Source organism: Pseudophryne corroboree, chromosome 5, assembly GCF_028390025.1.
Source record: "Pseudophryne corroboree isolate aPseCor3 chromosome 5, aPseCor3.hap2, whole genome shotgun sequence".
Taxonomy (NCBI): domain Eukaryota; kingdom Metazoa; phylum Chordata; class Amphibia; order Anura; family Myobatrachidae; genus Pseudophryne; species Pseudophryne corroboree.
This window is the reverse complement of record NC_086448.1, coordinates 82,067,819-82,087,565: the sequence shown is the minus strand read 5'-3', so window position 1 is coordinate 82,087,565 and position 19,747 is coordinate 82,067,819. Positions and strand designations below refer to the sequence as shown.

The 19,747-nt window shown below is 41.5% G+C and overlaps 1 protein-coding gene across 10 annotated transcripts in view; it reads left to right on the top strand.

Moving 5' to 3' along the window:
- The window catches only part of AKAP9 (A-kinase anchoring protein 9), a 467,089-nt gene that overhangs the window by 426,196 nt on the left and 21,146 nt on the right, over positions 1 to 19,747 (top strand). For all 10 annotated transcript variants that reach the window (XM_063921430.1, XM_063921427.1, XM_063921429.1 and 7 more), the window contains 6 exons: positions 12,347 to 12,484; positions 13,667 to 14,179; positions 15,889 to 15,952; positions 17,922 to 18,028; positions 18,130 to 18,318; positions 18,598 to 18,786. In XM_063921430.1, coding sequence (XP_063777500.1) covers positions 12,347 to 12,484; positions 13,667 to 14,179; positions 15,889 to 15,952; positions 17,922 to 18,028; positions 18,130 to 18,318; positions 18,598 to 18,786 — 1,200 coding nt within the window. The remainder of the gene's footprint in view (positions 1 to 12,346; positions 12,485 to 13,666; positions 14,180 to 15,888; positions 15,953 to 17,921; positions 18,029 to 18,129; positions 18,319 to 18,597; positions 18,787 to 19,747) is intronic.

The window sequence follows — 19,747 nt, the reverse complement described above, 5'->3', positions numbered from 1 at the left end:
GTTCATCATTTTAAGATTAACATGTAAAAAGAAAAAAACAGCAAACATAGTGTGTATCGTTCATGGATTAAAATGATGTCATTTGCAATATAGGGCAAGAACTTAGGGAACTTGCTTATTCCCAATAAAATGTAATTTGTAGCTTCACAACATAAAATACAGATTTAATGAACAATAACATAAAAACGGCTAGACAACACACGTACAAGATTTAAAATTATAAAAGCTTATCTGTCCATCATAGGAATAGAGAGGTCAGCAACAAACTATCCCAAGGACACAAGATAGCCAAAGATTATGCGTACAGGATAAAAAAGTTCAAACGCTTATCTGTCCATCAAGGGGAGTTCAGCAGCAAACAGTCCCAACGCGTTTCGTCCGTCAAGGTGTGGACTTCTTCAAGGGGATCAAGACAGTGAGCTCAAACAGCTCCATTTATACCATCCAACAGGAAGCTGCACATGTCAGTTCTTAGTGACATCACTTCCTGTGTTGTTATTGATGTCAAATTTATTTAGAGACAAAAAAAGGACTTAAAAAATACCTAATTTGTTAGAAACATGAAGTGGGATAACTAATATTACCAGGCCAATCGTTATAGGAATATAGAAGTGATTAGGAAAGTGATTAAATGATGTAGACGGCGGTGGAGCGCATTGTGGAACGCACCGCCATCTAAAATACCGGTGGAACGCACCGCCATCTTACGTACGTCACTTCCGCCAATGCAGACGGCGGTGGAACGCATTATGGAACGCACCGCCGCCCAAAATACCTGTGGAACGCACTGCCATCTTAGGTGCGTCACTTCCGCCGCTGGTGCAATGACTAGGTGGAACGCACCGCCATTTTAGGTGCGTTACTTCCAAAATATGGAGCGCACCACCATTTTGGGCGCCGTGTCTGGCGGGGGGGCGGCTTATAACCACGGGGAACGGCGTATTGAAAAATATAAAACATAATAGTTAAAGAAAACGTCATGGTGATTGTGAGGAAAATTGTGCTTTGTGCTTCCTATTTTTAGTGCGAGTGACGCCATAATGCTGTGGAACGCACCGCCATTTGGAAAAACGGGCAGTGGAAGGCACCGCCATTAAATTGAGTGACAGCTTCAATAAACTGATGCATAAAATTAGTGAATATGGAGAGTGAATGTATCTAACCTAAAATAAATATATATAGAGATCCAACTAGAATTACGTGAGGCAGTGGAATACGTGTTGTGAACGCTTATATAAATAGTGATGAATTTTAGGACTAGAGTGAAGGGGATTGAAATAATTAAAAAATGAATGAAAAAAATGAATTCTCTTTGTGCCGCATAAAAGCATCCAAATATCCTTAGATATATCCGGAAAATCCCGTTTTTTGAAGAGATGATTCTTATTTACATTTTTGGTGGGAGAAAATAGCTGAAATGGGAACACACAAGAACAAAAATGATGGACAGATAAGCTTTTATAATTTTAAATCTTGTACGTGTGTTGTCTAGCCGTTTTTATGTTATTGTTCATTAAATCTGTATTTTATGTTGTGAAGCTACAGATTACGTTTTATTGGGAATAAGCAAGTTCCCTAAATTCTTGCCCTATATTGCAAATGACATCATTTTAATCCATGAACGATACACACTATGTTTGCTGTTTTTTTCTTTTTACATGTTAATCTTAAAATGATGAACATCGGCTGGAAGTTCTCACTTACCAGATAAGTGTCCAAGGCCATAATTTTTACCCACCTGAGTATTTCCGTTATAATTGTTACTACACTCATTAGCGCTTATTTTCTCTACTACCTATTTTTATCTATGTGTACACCATACACTGATCTTGTATTATGAGCTGCTACTCTTAAAAGGGTTAAAGAGTGTTCTTCATTATTTTTTCCACCGCACGTCTGTACTATAGCGCCTAGGTCTCTGCTACTTTATCTTTACTCTGGTAATTTTCCAAAGGCAGCTAGTACTTGTGCTACAAAAATAATGTTTAAAAATAGAGGCCACGATAAAAGGAACGACCTCTGTCATCAAATCTTTGATGAAGGAAACTCTACTAATGTAAAAGATACACCCAACACCTCTGATATAGACTCCCTATTTTGGGAAGCAGAAAGACTTCTCACCAGGGAAATTAAAACATGGTGGGAAATAAAAGGCCTGGAACAATATATCACAGTTAATAGGATACCCAGGGGCCTAAGACTTTTAAAAAGACCCACATTTGGTCTAGAAAATCAAGAATTCATCAAGAATTGGGACGAGATTCTCCACAATTGTTCCATAGACCTCATGAAGCTTATTATCATAGAAAAAAGGAAGACCCTAACCAAGATTGAAGAAGATCTCTCAACTAAAGAACAACAATTAGTGGCCCACAAAGATAAAGATGAATTTAGAGCTAATGATACAACACTGACGAAGAAACTTGAACGTATAGAGGAGGAAGTTATTAAAGGCAAACAAAAAAAATTCTTTAGAGACAAACAAGACTACCTGAATAACCGCTTCCAAAATTGGAGCAGATTTCAAGAGAGAAAACATCCGATCATTCCGGTCTTTCAAGATCCAAGAGCGAGAAAATGGAAAACTACTCCATATTATCAAAAGAGGAATACCGGCCAGAATCAATTCCGACAACAGGGACAACAAGCTAGAGAAAAGATCAACTCTCCATATCCCACCTATGTGAACACCAATAACAGATTTTCAGCACTTCAAGATGCGATTCAAATAGTGATTCTGATTTTTTATCTCCAGACCCTACCGCAGAAAATCAATTCTCCACAAGGAAAACCTTTTTCAGAGAGAGGTTCAAGGGAAGATCTCCCCTAAGAAGAGGCCTACAAGAAGAAGAGGTACCCGGGGCGGACGCAGGAAGACTGAACAAAAGACGTCACCTTTAGCGAAAGACCCAGTCGAGCAAGGCATCTTCAATTTATCCAGTCATGAATTAAAGAAGGATGAAATTGCTATTCTAAGTAAGGGCCTTAAATTTGCCCCATCAAAACAGATTAATAAATTTGACACTTACATTGACATAAATAAATTTGCTAGATCACTGACTCTCAAAAGACATTTTGCTAAGAAAGAGCAGGATGCGGCACATACAGAACCATCTAAATCAGGCCTTAAACGGAAATCGAAATTCTATCCCTTGGAGTCTAAAGGTAACTACATCAACGTCTTTCAGGAACTTGTTAAAAAGGATATATGCGACATGGATTTAACACCACATCCCTATTCGAACTTGAAAAACAAGGAAAAAGAAGCACTTAAAGCTCTACAAGATAATAAAAATATCGTGATAAAGCAAGCGGATAAGGGAGGCGGTATAGTCCTCTTGGATAGGGAAGCATATGAACAAGAAGCATATCGCCTGCTGAATGATACTACATCATATAAAAAACTTTCACAAGACCCCACTAACTCCTTTATCGAAGAACTACGACCAATACTACTCCATTACTTCCATAACAATACATTGGATAAAAATGAATTCCAGTTCCTAATGATGACAACCCCGGTGATACCTACATTTTATTATCTACCTAAGATACATAAGTCATTAACAAGTCCACCAGGGAGACCTATAATTTCGGGCATCGACTCTCTCACAAGCCATCTTTCAGAATATATCGATATTTTTTTGCAAAAATATGTTATGTCTTTACCATCTTATCTGAAAGATACGGGCAATGTGATTAATATTCTATCTGAAATTGAATGGAAAGAGAACTACATCTGGATTACCATTGACGTACAAAGTCTATACACTTGCATTAAACACGAGAAAGGCATAGAATCCTGTAGAAAATTCATGGATAGAGACCTGGAGATCACAACAACCCATAAAAACGCAATTTGTGACTTTATGAGATTTACTCTTAGCCACAATTATTTCATATTTCAGAAAACCTTCTTTCTACAAACTTGCGGAACCGCAATGGGCACCACCTTCGCGCCCAGCTTTGCTAATCTGCTGATGGGATCGTGGGAGGAAGAATGCATCTACAACAATAATCCATACCTTGATAATTTGATCATCTACAAGAGATACATAGATGATATCTTGATCATTTGGGAAGGAGACCTAGACCTGTTTAAAGCCTTTTTAGGTACATTGGAATCCAACAACTATAACCTAAAATTTACACATGAAATCAATAAGAACAAATTAATTTTCTGGATTTAACCCTGTCAAATAATGGAACACAGATCGTCATCAGCAATCATATTAAAAACGTTGATACCAATAGTTACCTTCACTTCATAAGCTGTCATGCTAAAAACTGGAAAACAAACATCCCCTACTCCCAATTTTACCGCATTAAGCGGAACTGCAGCGACAGACAAGACTGCGAGAATCAACTAACTACATATGCCAACAGATTTAATGAGAGAAAGTATCCTGATACTGTGATTAATAAAGCACTGGAGAAAACAGCTATTACATCTACACAAGAACTTTTCAGCAAGAGCACCAAAGAAAAAGACAAAAATGTCACCCCCCTTTATTACCACTTTTAGTAATCAAGAACACCAAATCAGGCAATCCATTAAAAAACATTGGGATCTCCTTCTGCTTGATCCTATCCTTAAAGAAATACTTCCTTCCAGACCAGATATAGTCTTTCGGAAAACGAGTAATTTAAAGGATATTCTGGCTCCTAGTCACTTGCCAACCAAAACCACTAATACAAGAAATACCATTGGAACCTGCAAGGGCTGCTACAAATGCGGCAACTGTAATATTTGCAAATTTCTTCATCCCAATAGAAAAAAAAATTTCAACCATAATAACACAAAGGAATATTCCATCAAAGATTTCCTTAATTGTAACTCTACAATGATCATATACCTATTGGAATGTACTTGCGGACTAAAATATGTGGGCAAAACTAAGAGGATTCTAAAATTGCGGATACAGGAACACATTAGAAATATCAAAAATAAAGTTGATAATCATACAGTATCCAAACATTTTATAGATAAACACAGATCGAACCCAGAGGAGATCACATTTAAAGCTATTGAATGGGTCAAACTTGGAGACAGAGGAGGAGATATATTGAACAAACTCTCCAAACGTGAAATGTTTTGGATTTATGAGCTCCAAACATTATCACCACAAGGATTAAATGAAGCCTTTGAAATTGCCCCTTTTCTTTAACTAGCGATCTGTATTTTACACTCATTCTTTCACTTATGGTACTGTTTTCTTCTTTTTTATGATAATTTATGCTACAAATACGAAAGTTCCTTTCGCCCATTTTTTGTTCTTGTGTGTTCCCATTTCAGCTATTTTCTCCCACCAAAAATGTAAATAAGAATCATCTCTTCAAAAAACGGGATTTTCCGGATATATCTAAGGATATTTGGATGCTTTTATGCGGCACAAAGAGAATTCATTTTTTTCATTCATTTTTTTAATTATTTCAATCCCCTTCACTGTAGTCCTAAAATTCATCACTATTTATATAAGCGTTCACAACACGTATTCCACTGCCTCACGTAATTCTAGTTGGATCTCTATATATATTTATTTTAGGTTAGATACATTCACTCTCCATATTCACTAATTTTATGCATCAGTTTATTGAAGCTGTCACTCAATTTAATGGCGGTGCGTTCCACTGCCCGTTTTTCCAAATGGCGGTGCGTTCCACAGCATTATGGCGTCACTCGCACTAAAAATAGGAAGCACAAACCACAATTTTCCTCACAATCACCATGACGTTTTCTTTAACTATTATGTTTTATATTTTTCAATACGCCGTTCCCCGTGGTTATAAGCCGCCCCCCCGCCAGATACGGCGCCCAAAATGGCGGTGCGCTCCATATTTTGGAAGTAACGCACCTAAAATGGCGGTGCGTTCCACCTAGTCATTGCACCAGCGGCGGAAGTGACGCACCTAAGGGGCGGCGGTGCGTTCCATAATGCGTTCCACCGCCGTCTGCATTGGCGGAAGTGACGTACGTAAGATGGCGGTGCGTTCCACCGGTATTTTAGACGGCGGTGCGTTCCACAATGCGCTCCACCGCCGTCTACATCATTTAATCACTTTCCTAATCACTTATATTCCTATAACGATTGGCCTGGTAATATTAGTTATCCCACTTCATGTTTCTAACAAATTAGGTATTTTTTAAGTCCTTTTTTTGTCTCTAAATAAATTTGACATCAATAACAACACAGGAAGTGATGTCACTAAGAACTGACATGTGCAGCTTCCTGTTGGATGGTATAAATGGAGCTGTTTGAGCTCACTGTCTTGATCCCCTTGAGGAAGTCCACACCTTGACGGACGAAACGCGTTGGGACTGTTTGCTGCTGAACTCCCCTTGATGGACAGATAAGCGTTTGAACTTTTTTATCCTGTACGCATAATCTTTGGCTATCTTGTGTCCTTGGGATAGTTTGTTGCTGACCTCCCTATTCCTATGATGGACAGATAAGCTTTTATCATTTTAAATCTTGTACGTGTGTTGTCTAGCCGTTTTTATGTTATTGTTCATTAAATCTGTATTTTATGTTGTGAAGCTACAGATTACATTTTATTGGGAATAAGCAAGTTCCCTAAGTTCTTGCCCTATATTGCAAATGACATAATTTTAATCCATGAACGATACACACTATGTTTGCTGTTTTTTTCTTTTTACATGTTAATCTTAAAATGATGAACATCGGCTGGAAGTTCTCACTTACCAGATAAGTGTCCAAGGCCATAATTTTTACCCACCTGAGTATTTCCGTTATAATTGTTACTACACTCATTAGCGCTTATTTTCTCTACTACCTATTTTTATCTATGTGTACACCATACACTGATCTTGTATTATGAGCTGCTACTCTTAAAAGGGTTAAAGAGTGTTCTTTATTATTTTTTCCACCGCACGTCTGTACTATAGCGCCTAGGTCTCTGCTTCTTTATCTATTCTCCTATATATATTTGTTATTTAAATGAATAACTGTGCCGTAACCGAGCTCTTCTGCGCCCTGTGCCGGCTATGCCCCATGATGTCATTCGGAGGGGGTGGGGCCTGCCATGCCGGGAATTACAGCACTGACTGGAACGTCCTAAGGATGTTCCTTGGGGGCCTGTAAGAGCTGGAGTATGCACATCTGGAATGCAAAAAGGATATTTAGGCGTTACTGCAGCAGCGATTTTGGGCAGCGTGTGCAGGTCCAGAAGGGACCTGCACACGCATGAAAAATAAATATATATATATATATATATATATATATATATATGTGTGTGTGTGTTGGGTAGTGGGGGTATGGCGCCACAGGTGTGTGTGAACAGATATTTATAAAAAGATAATACAGTGATTAAAGACACTCCTTTAAAAATGTAAGGTGTCAGCTAACCCCTAAATATTCGGCAGTGATAAGCTGCCTTTGAGATTAAGATGTGGAAGGGGGGAATAGGGGTACCAGCGACTTACAATGTCTAATTAGAATTAACTATGAAGAATATAGCTGGATACGGTTTTCAAAAAAAGTGGTAACAAATTTATTTATACAAAGTATGATAATGGGATAAAAAAGTAGATAAAAGGCTGGATAATAAGAGCAATAAAAAATGATAGAGATAAAATACTGCAGTTTAAGCTAGAACCCTAAATCACATAAAATCAGTAAAAACAAATTTCTACTGATAAAAAATGCTTAAGGTTAAAAAAGTGATGCTTATCTTTGAAAATGGAGGGTCAATGGAGGTGTACACAACGCGTTTCGTCCTCAGACTTCATCAAGGGGTTTATATGTGTGTGTGTGTGTGTGTGTGTATATATATATATATATATATATATATATATATATATATATATATATATATATATATATAGATCCCACACAATGGAGGCACTCGGCGAATAATAACTGACACCACCACAGCCGGTACGGTCAACGTTTCAGGGACTTCTCCCTTTTATCAAGACACAACCAGCACTGACATAGAAAAACATATATATACAAAACTATCTCTTACCGAACACCAATAAACGAGCAGGATACATTGTCCCCCCAGCTGCAGGCACTAAACTCCACAGCTGTCCCACTAGCTGCCGAGAACAGCGTCCGAGCAGGGTGGGCGCGGCCTTCTCACGTCGGGGAATGGTTGCATAGCAACACTCCCCACAACGTCTCACAGCCAACCGCCGCAGCCCGCAGGTGCTGACCTCACTCCCGCGTCGCCTCCTCCGTAGGTGCGGCCTGGTGGGCGGCAGACGATTGGCTCTATGCTGCGAGGGGTTGCCTAGCAACCACTCCCAACAGAAAGAGAGCACGGATCCCGAACAACACCCAATGTGCACATGTAAAACATACACAAATATCCAAACATAACAAAAAAGACTCTGAGGTATTCTGATCGTCCTCCCTAACCAATAGTGGAAAAACGATCAGGCAAAATAAACATATAATATAACGGATAAGATTCATCTGGCCTGTATCTTAATAACATGTTGTTATATTGCTAATCAGTAATGCTATAACAATTACAGAAGACTAATAGATTAAATAAAGTGTTTCAGGTACCTAGTAAAAAGCATGGAAAAACAACTTATCTGTATACTAATAAACCAGACCTGAACTGGCCTATGCTCACTTCTCTCTGGAGAAATTACAAGAAGCAATTGAAGCTTAATGCTTCATTAAGACCATGGGGATGCACAGTCTGCAATTTGTGTATCAACCAAGCTTCTTTCTGTAACAGGGTTTTACCCCTGTCACCACCTCTGACTCTGTCTGGAATGTGATCAATAATTTTATAGCGAATAGTCGCCAAAGAATGATGGCAATTCTTGAAGTGTCTTGCCACCGGCTGATCACTTCCCTTCCCCTCCAGTGCCGCTCTAATGCTGGATCTATGTAACGCAATTCTCTCTTTGAACTGCCTTATACTCTTACCCACATATAACAGGCCACAAGGGCACTTGATATAATACACAATAAATTTGCTAGTGCACGTAAGGGCATATCTGATCTTAAAGGATTTCCCTGATCTGGGGTGTAGAAACGTATCACCTATTTCCAGGCAACTGCAGGTTGTACATCCTGTACATCTGTAGTTCCCAGGTTGACGTGTAAGGAAGTGAACTGGCTTTTCTGGACCATGATTAGAAATATCATTATGGACTACAATATCCTTCACATTACGTCCTCGCCTATATGAAGCCATCAGTGAGGTATTTTTCAATGAGGGCAATTCTTTGTCTCTGGAAATCACAGGCCAAATTCCTTTGGCCCTGCTGTATAGATGTTTACTGGCAGTTGTATAATCCTGAGTCCACACCATCCGGGACTGGTCTTCAGTCCGTGTTTTAGTCCTTAATGCCTCAGATCGTGAAATGGCTAAAGCTTTTTGTTCAGCTTTTTGAAGAGAATCTATAGAGTACCCTCTGGCTTTGAATTTTTCTGTCATATTAGAGATCTGTATCCGGGCGTCCTCCTCGTCGCTACAGATTCGTCTTATGCGTAGAAATTGGGAGAACGGGAGACTCCACTTTGTGGATTCTGGATGAAAACTGTTTGCTCTTAAGACCGTATTGCGGTCGGTGGGTTTGTAATACATACTCGTATTAATGCTGAAGTCAGTCCCTATTGAAACAGCTACATCCAGATAATGGATCTTTTCAAAACTACATTCAAAGGTGAATTTAATGTCAGAATCCTTTTCATTGATTGATGTCATCATATCCTTGAATTCTGCTTCCGTCCCCGTCCAAATGATAAAGATATCGTCTATGTAGCGACGGAAAAGGAGGATGTTATCCGCATAGCCCTTGTTGCTGAAAAAAAGATGTTTCTCTAATTCGCTCATAAAGACGTTGGCGAAACTGGGTGCCACACATGATCCCATGGCGCACCCAGTCCGTTGGCGAAAAATCTTGTTATCAAACAGAAAGTAATTTCTTTCTAGTGTGAGACCTAGAAGGGTAATGAAGAAGGCAATATCGGGACCACCATATTCCGGTTGGTTCCTCAGGAATGTTTCCATTGCATGTAGACCCCTCTCGTGGGGAATGCTGGTGTATAAATTAATCACATCGACTGTGCACAGCAAATAGCGAGTCGGTAGAGGTGAAATGGACTGTAATGTAAGAATGAAGGCCGTGGTATCTTTCAGGCAAAGCGGTAATTTCTGGATCAATGGCTGTACATAAAAATCCAGAAATTTAGAAAGATTGTAGTAGAGAGAATCCCTTGCCGCTATAATGGGGCGTCCCGGAGGGTTAACCACATCCTTATGGAGTTTAGGGATGGTGTAAAACACCGGAAGGATGGGCCATTGTTCGCTCAATGCCTCTCTAGTGTTATCTGTGATGATTCCATCTTCCACTGCCTTTTTTAAGATCTTATGCAATTCTGTTTGGTATTGTGCAGTCGGATCCTTACTGAGTTGTTCATAGGTCACTGTATTATCCAATTGTCTATACGCTTCAATTTTATAGGCGGTAAGGTCTTGCACCACGATGCCTCCACCTTTATCCGCCGGTCGTATAGTAATGTCCTTATAATTGCCTAATTGCTTCAAAGCTGCAAACTCTATCCTCGAGAGGTTGTGCACACCTGGATGCTGTATGGGGGTACTTTCTTCAATGTACGTCTCCATGCAATTGGTGAAGGTTTTGATACTTTTATTCAACGACAGAGGGTTGAAATTCGACTTCTTGTATATAGGCATAGGTTACTAGGCAACCCCTCGCAGCGTGGAGCCAATCGTCTGCCGCCCACCAGGCCACACCTACGGAGGAGGTGACGCGGGAGTGAGGTCAGCACCTGCGGGCTGCGGCGGTTGGCTGTGAGACGTTGTGGGGAGTGTTGCTATGCAACCATTCCCCGACGTGAGAAGGCCGCGCCCACCCTGCTCGGACGCTGTTCTCGGCAGCTAGTGGGACAGCTGTGGAGTTTAGTGCCTGCAGCTGGGGGGACAATGTATCCTGCTCGTTTATTGGTGTTCGGTAAGAGATAATTTTGTATATATATGTTTTTCTATGTCAGTGCTGGTTGTGTCTTGATAAAAGGGAGAAGTCCCTGAAACGTTGACCGTACCGGCTGTGGTGGTGTCAGTTATTATTCGCCGAGTGCCTCCATTGTGTGGGATCCATATACTCGTCTGAGAGGTTGTGCACCGGACCTGTTGAAATCTTCCAAGCGTGAGTGCCAGACACATTGTGCAGATAGATAGATATAGATATATATATATATATATATATATATATAAAAACATAGGTTTACCCAGGGCCGGACCGCCATCTGGCAAATGCCAGAAGGGGGCGACATCCTGTTGGGCCGACCTGGCCATGAAGAGAGCTGTTCTGAATCTCTGTTTGCCTGCCCCATGCCTGTCCGTGGCTGGCACACGGATAGATGAGGTGTGCTGCAAACCCAGGCCCCCATGACCTGTTCCACACCCCCGAGAACCATGGACCCGCCCCCCTTGTTGGATTGTGTGAATTACTCGAGGAATTCAGAGAAACTTTTTTTTTTTTTATGATTTGATGTTTTATCTCCTCTGCAAACAATTAAGAAGATAGGATATATTTAATCCAATATGCCACCAAATGTCTATTCTGTCTTTAAAACAAGCAGTATCATAGTTGCTTAGTTTAGAAACAAACAAAAGATATTCATTTCATTAAGGTGCAAACCATCACTGGTCATGAAACTGTTAGTCTGTGACTATTATGGCCGGGTTCAGTGTGAAATACCGGTCGTCGGGATGCCGGTGCTCACATGACCAACATCGGCATCCTGCCCGTGAAGATCCCAGCGTCGGAGGGGGTAAGTATTTTTCACCCCCCCACTCTTACACTAATCCCCTGGGGGTGGCGGCTAGGGCTACCCCTCGGGGGTGGCAGCTAGGGCTAACTTCCCCCACTAGTGCCTAATTTTAACCCACCTTGTGCCTAACCCTACGGGGCCTCCCACCCCGGCCGGGTACCCTGAAACCTTCGGCATGTCGGCTGTAGGTGTTCCGGTTGTCACGTGACCTCTGGCATCCTGTCCATCGGGATGCTAAATGCATCCCTTATGGGCAGGTGTAGCCTTCTACTTTTGTTTTATTCTTTTTGCTAATCACATATGTAGCGCAAATGTCATTGAGAGGCAGGCCGTAATCCATAAATACTGACCAAGTTAAATTCTTTTTTGTTTTGGGGATATTGATTTACTGTACGATCGTTTAGTTTCGTAAAGACCAATAAGAATGATGCACCTCTGAAAAAAAATGACTTATATTTAACAATTAGAACTCTGGTGCACCTGTACCATTGGCGCATAAATGTAATTGTGTATATTATTTTCTATGGCACTGGTGCTAGAATATTTGTACGTATTTGCAGGGAAATTATGATGAATCTTATAGCACCGTGATTGATCTGGAGCGCAAGGTCCAAATAATTGAAGCAGAAGGAAGAGTAACCAAAGAAGAACTGAATCATTACAGAGAGATGACAGAAACACTTAGACAGGAGCTGACGGTGAGGAAACATTTGAACGACTTTTAAAACAAGTGTAATACTGGTCAGTGAGGGTATAACAGGCCATTTCATAGAATAGTGGTGGTCATTCCGAGTTGATCGCTAGCTGCATTCGTTCGCTGTGCAGCGATGAGGCAAAAAAACGGCAGTTCTGCGCATGCGGCGCATTGCACACGCGTGGCGTACTATTACACCAAACAATGTAGTTTTACACAGGGTTTAGCAATGCTTTTCAGTTGCACAGGCAGCCGCAGAGTGATTGACAGGAAGAGGGCGTTTCTGGGTGTCAACTGACCGTTTTCAGGGAGTGTTCGGAAAAACGCAGGCGTGCCAGGAAAAACGCAGGGGTGGCTGGGCGAACGCTGGGAGGGTTTGTGACGTCAAATCAGGAACTGAATGGACTAAAGTGATCGCAAACGCTGAGTAAGTTTGAAGCTACTCTGACACTGCACAAAATGATTTTGTAGCCACTTTGCGATCCTTTCGTTCGCACTTCTGCTAAGCTAAAATACACTCCCAGTGGGCGGCGGCATAGTGTTTTCACGGCTGCTGAAAACTGCAAGCAAGCGATCAACTCGGAATGACCACCAGTGTCTGTAAGGAGGCATGTTCACAAGTCAGAGTGTAGCAACATTCCAGCCAGTTATATTATATAAAGCGTCAGCTGCCATATTATGGAATAAAGTATCATTCATGAGATTGCAGCCCATCATTTCACTAGGAACCAGTGACATCACTGATGCACTTCATTAACAGGGTTCATAAGGCCTGACCGGAATTCATGAGACCCTTGTATTTAATCAGTTCAGTCTGCATTCTCATAATTTCTAGTTCAGCCCACATGATAGCTGCCTCCATTGTAGGTAGCATTTTAGGACGCCATTATCACAAACATTTTTCTCAAGGTGACATCGTCGCCCAGCTAGAGACTTCAGAGAAATGTCTGCACCACTTTTATGGCAGCTGTGGGTTATGGGGAGCAAATAGCAAGCCCCAATCCCATTTTTTGGACATCCACAGCAGAGAAGGAAGCAGCAGGGCTTTGGAGACGGTCAGCCTAGGAGAACATCTTCCTAGGTGGTAATGCAACTTTTAACCCGTAGTTTAGAAATTGAACACTGCTGTCACCACTGATGAAATCTAGTTTGTCTTAAAAGTGATCCATATTTACTGATTTGACAGGTAAAAGAATCCAGTTTAGCCCATCTTGAGGAAGACCTTCAAGAGCTGAAGAAATGTTTTGCCCACGCTGAGGAGAAATTGGCCTTTTACATGCAAAGGGAACTTCAGCAGCTGCAACAACAAAGCACGTCTGGTATAGACTCCACGGACAGTGTTAGGAGCACAGATTGGACTTCCTCTGACAAGACAACCTCATCATCGCAGACTGATAAGGTTTCAAGTGTTAACAACAGCAACCAGACCTCCCATGTTCACCAGAAGCACATAGGAGTGCAGAATGAACTGGGGGTCACACAACTGGGCAACAGCTCTGACCAGGTGGCTGAATTAATGGAGCGCTATTCAGATAAGATCGGCCAAATGCAGGAGCTCCACGCGGCGGAGATACTAGACATGGAGGCCCGGCACATTAGTGAGGCGGACTCTTTGAGGAGAGATCAGTACGCTGTGGTCCAGGCTCTTACTGAGGAGTGCGACGCCTTGAAAGCCGTAATTGAAGCCTTGAAAACCTCAGTAAGTTTATTTACGTTAAAGATAAATTAATTTGCTGATTACACAAATTGTTGTTTCCTTTCTGAACTCGTAATACTTGTGTACAGTTGGCACTTTCATATTGATCCCAAATAAGTGTGCACTGCGACATTCCTAATATTATTTATTAAACACTGAAATGGCTAATATTTTTTCTAAAAAATGCTCAGAAATTGTTGGGGGGTTATTATGATTGAATTTGCTTAAAACGTTTATTTAAAACATAGTCAATACAAACTTTTTTTTTTTTTAAACTAAATTTTTTTTTAGAAACATCTGTTTCTATTGATGACTGATGTACGTACTGACATTTTTGTATTTTGGTCCACCGTTGATCGGAATATCACGTCTTGGATTTACCTTGCGGCTGCACCTCTGCAGCCACTGGGTGTACACAGGGGAAGATGAGGTTTTTACATATCCCCAGCAGCTGCTAATATCTGCAGTTACGGGGTGGGGGGTGCCACCACGCTGCCCAATCAGCAGTGACTGGCGGCACGGCAAGCACTGGGGAGGGAACCAGAAGTAGAGGAGATGGGAGGTCCCTCTAAGAGCGGCAGCTGCTGATTTTGTTTTCCACCAGCCGCCCAGAGGGCGTTTGTATCTGGACGCTTCTGATGTGACCACGCCAGGAAAGTGGTTAGAGGAACATAACATTTAATGAAGGTGACCTCCACTGATACATACTGAATCCCATTAATAAATACAAATAAGGCCTAATCAACAATTAATAAAATGAGAAAATAATTGAATAGTATCAACACAGTTTCAATGGGGGCGATGTATCAAGTCTTCTAAAGAGTGGAGAAGTTGCCCATGGAAACCAATCCGCTTCTACCTATCATTTTATAGAAGGTACTATATACTAGCTATAAGCTTATTGGTTGCTATGAGTAACCTCTCCACACTTTAGAAGGCATGACACATCTACCCCAACATTTGGCAATCTGTATATATGGTCAAAGTTTAATTCCGATAAAGAGGCCTCCGTGCCAGCAACTACAGTAGTGATTTTCGATGTAATTAGCTATTATGTGTCACTTCTAAATTACTTTTGTTGTTTTTATGTCTAAATATGCATATACAGGTTGAGTATCCCATATCCAAATATTCCGAAATACGGAATTTTTTGAGTGAGACTGAGATAGTGAAACCTTTGTTTTCTGATGGCTCAATGTACACAAACTTTGTTTAATACACAAAGGTATTAAAAATATTGTATTAAATGACCTTCAGTCTGTGTGTATAAGGTGTATATGAAACATAAATAAATTGTGTGAATGTACACACACTTTGTTTAATGCACAAAGTTATAAAAAATATTGGCTAAAATGCCCTTCAGACTGTGTGTATAAGGTGTATATGAAACATAAATGCATTCTGTGCTTAGACTTACGTCCCATCGCCATGATATCTCATTATGGTATGCAATTATTCCAAAATACGGAAAAATCCGATATCCAAAATACTTCTGGCCCCAAGCATTTTGGATAAGGGATACTCAACCTGTACTGCCCAGGTTTATTGTACAGTTAATATAGTAAGACCCTTTGGCAGAGGTCCACACTTGGGCACTTTTGGTCTAACTCCCAAAAGTTTGAATATAGAAGTAAACTTTTATGTTATATACTGTACTTTCTTTTAATTTGTTTTAAACACAGTTTGTGGTCTTATTTCTGTATTGCTTCCAGGCAGGTGGTGCGCCGGATTCTGCACTGTCTACATCATTTCACTTCACAGACGCTGCCTCTAGTGGTGAGATCAACGTTCTGCAGGATAACTTGATAAATGCAGATTTAAAGAGAAGCTGCTATTAGAGAAAAACTGCCAACATGTGACCTATATACACACAGTCGAGTCACATTATTATGACCACCTTTTAGTCACGTGTCACGCGCTGGCTTGGTGGGTATATAAGGTCTGCAATAGGCCGTCTGCACACATACCACATGTGGCGATTTATCCAAGTTGCAAAAAGGGATGATTATCCGCTTTCGGGCCAAGGGTGGTAGTATTCCTGAAAATTTGTGAACTGTTGGCGTGCTGCTGTGGTGACGGTGTATCGTGACTGGACAGATGGCACCATTGCATATAACCGACGTGGAAACTGTGGAGCCCCATGTGCCATTTATTTGAGAGGCGCACATCGGCTACAAAGGTGCGTGAGGGCCGACCAACACGCTCACCGTCAAAATTAACCGGGCGAAACTACCATCACCTTATGGAGTCAATCCCAGCCCATCTAGCTGCTGTCCGTGCTGCATACGGCGGTTACTCTGGCTATTAGCTGGTGATCATAATAATGTGACTTGACCATGTGTATAAATATATATATGTGTGTGTGTGTGTGTGTGTGTGTGTGTATATATATATATATATATATATATATATATATATATGTATATATGTATGTGTGTATATTTTAGTTTTGTGTGCCCTCCCAGGTGCACGGAGCAGGAAACTGTACAAGTAATATGCAAGTTCCCTGATTCGTTTCTCTCTCCCAGGCAGTTACTAGTTCAGTTCCACTGCCCTGTGGAGGCAGGGATGTGTGACGTATGAAAGAAGCTCTATGGGAGAGAACATATATAAGGCCACGTCAGGGCAATGGACTACTGCACCTGCTGTTAATCATACACTTTTTCCAAGCAGAGAGAGTATAGGAACTGCTGTTTTACATACACTATACAGACATGTCCTCATACTGCATTGCTGCAGTCACACCGAACAGCCCCTCTCTGCACACCAGATCCCAGGAGACTCTGCTAGCATTGAGTGTCTTTTTTTTTTTTTTGTGTTTTGGGTTTTCTTATGTTGCCAGAAATGCATCTTAGTCGCAGCACAACTCAGCTGGGGCACACCGAGAGGCTGCACTGATTAATTTGATACGCGACTGAGTCTGAATCTGTATGTGAAGTACTATGATGCTGCTGCCAAGATTTGTTGTGCTTCATATACTCTCACAGATTTACAAATGTCCCATATCAAATTAATAAGCACAGTCCGAGTTGCATTGCGTTGCGACTAAGACTCATTTTCGGCCAAAAGAGACGCCCAGCGCTAGCACAGAATTGCTCGGGACCTGGGGGATCACTGTGTGGTGCATTGAGGCTAGATGTATGAGGGCACATTTGTACTTTGCATCCTGTTGGAAATTATTTTTCTAGGAGCTGAGGGCCAGCAACACACTATGTAAGGACCTCATGAAACGGTTTATATTCCCGTAGCTCCTGAAGTATGGCAGTAATTGTTGAAGAATGTGTATGTGCAGTTACAGGGGTTATTACTGGTGTTACTGACACTGTGTGCAGTCCTCACCATGGAGTATAGAGAGTTCTTTATCTCTTTGTTCTAAGCCCATAGTTGTCATGCCCCTCTTATTCATCAGTGATAATACCCCCCCATGATAAATTGTACTAAGCAATAGTGGGCGTGATTCATAGGGATGCACTGCGCACAACCAAGATTGTGGATACACTGTGCATGTGCAGATCTGGTCCTGTATTGCCACTCACAGTGACCCCAAGCTTCAGCACGAATGCCATGCTGCAGCTATTTGGGGGGAGAGGGGGGGAGGTGGGACAGGGATGGCGACAGGGAGGGATAACTTACCACTTTTTCTGTGTCTCATGTTGAGTTATATTACAGTAAATACCTAATGTAATATTTTCTTTTAAAATTGGTTCACCTTAATATTTATTTATTTTTGTGCCTGTGGGGGCAGAGTGTGATTGGAGCCAGGGAACATACGATGTACAGAGCTTTGACCAGCTCCCAGGGCTGACAGCAGAGGGCGACATTCCAACAGAGTTAATTCCGAGCCAGATCAAGGTACTAGTCACTGGGAGACCGCAACTCTCTTATGCCTTATTCCCGCTTATAGCTATGTACCTGGCGCTCTTACTAAATAGCAATGTCAACTTTGGTTACAGGACTTGTTGAGGGCCGTCCATCAGGAGGGAATGCAAGTTTTGTCGCTGACCGAAGCCGCCAGCCCCGATAAAGAGACCTCTTTCCCTGTGAACGCACAGTCCTGGCATCGGGAAAGAAAAGCTTTACTAGAGACCATTGGTTCCCTGAAAGCCTTGATCAGGAAAATACAGGTCCACAAGGAGTCTGAGGTTGGTATACACAACAGGGACCAGTGCTGAAGTCTGCCGTAAGCTTCTCTCTGGGGATTCCACTGTGTGAAAGGACATAATTCCTAGGTGGCAATCCCATTCATTCTACCTGCCTGCTCATGATAAATTATATTCCTTTTACTTCCAGTTACTTTTCACTTCAGATCAAACACTATGGCAACTACCTTGTGATAACACATGCTATTACCTACAGATATACAGCCTGATTATGTGTATGTGTAATAAAGGTTTAATGATTGTGATTTACCTGTATTTCAGCCTCATACACGGTCAGATATTCATGACCTGACCCCGGACTGGAGGGGAGAGCTGCTGAGGGCGATACAGGAAGTCTTCTGCAGAGAGCAGGATGTGCTGATGTCAGCTTTCCATACGCAGCTGACCGCACTGGCCAACTGCAATGCACCTGCGCTACTGAACCAAATGCAGCACAGGCTACAGGAGCAGGTGATTGGGTGCTCTGTCGAATGCTATAATAAGTTGTAAGTTTTTCTGGGGGGTTGTCTCCACTATGAATTGTTTTGCGAGTCAGTTTTCCCCATGTTATGGGGTTTACAGCATTGGTGGTCAGGCTTCACTGCCCTGTAGTTGTTATAAATCTATTAAATGGACATCCAGCCATGGACGCAATATGTGACCTTCTCTAACTACAATGACAGGGCCATGAGAATGGTGTTTCAAAAAAAGACATAGAGCACAAGCGGCACGAAGGTAAACCAATTCACCCTTTATTCACCACAAAGTTGAAAATAAAGAGGGATAATACCGTCTTTTTGAGATATTTCAACTTCACAATTGACTGGTGGTGTTTCCAAATTATTCTTTGATGTACAATCTGTAACAAATGTGTACAGGAGCTAGTTTTTTGCTCATAAAGGGGAACACAATGAGAAAGATAATAGTGCAAATTATCGTTTTAAAACACAAAAGGTTTAACAACATAACACACTTACAAACATAGAAGATAAAAGCATAACAAGAATCCCTCTCAGGCAATAGCAGCAGCAAATTTGGAAAATCCTCTCAATTCCCTGTTGTATAGCATATGGTCTTTAGCATAGGTTCTCAAACTCGGTCCTCAGGACCCCACACAGTACATGCTTTGCAAGTCTCCTCACAGAATCACAAGTGAGAGATGGTTGAGAGAGGACTACTACCAGACAGGGGGGAGGGGGGCAGATATATTAACCAGGAGAAGGGATAAAGAAGTTATAAACCAGTGATAAGCGCAAGGTTATAACGCACCATACAATCATCACAGATTTGAAAAATGACAGGAGCTAACTGGCTGGATGTAATCTTATTTGACCGCCTGTTGGCCCTACTGCACCATGGGAGGCCTGTGTCCTCCGGAGCTTGGCTTAGGACACCTATGTAATGGTTTTACAGGTGAACTGTTCCAGCCACG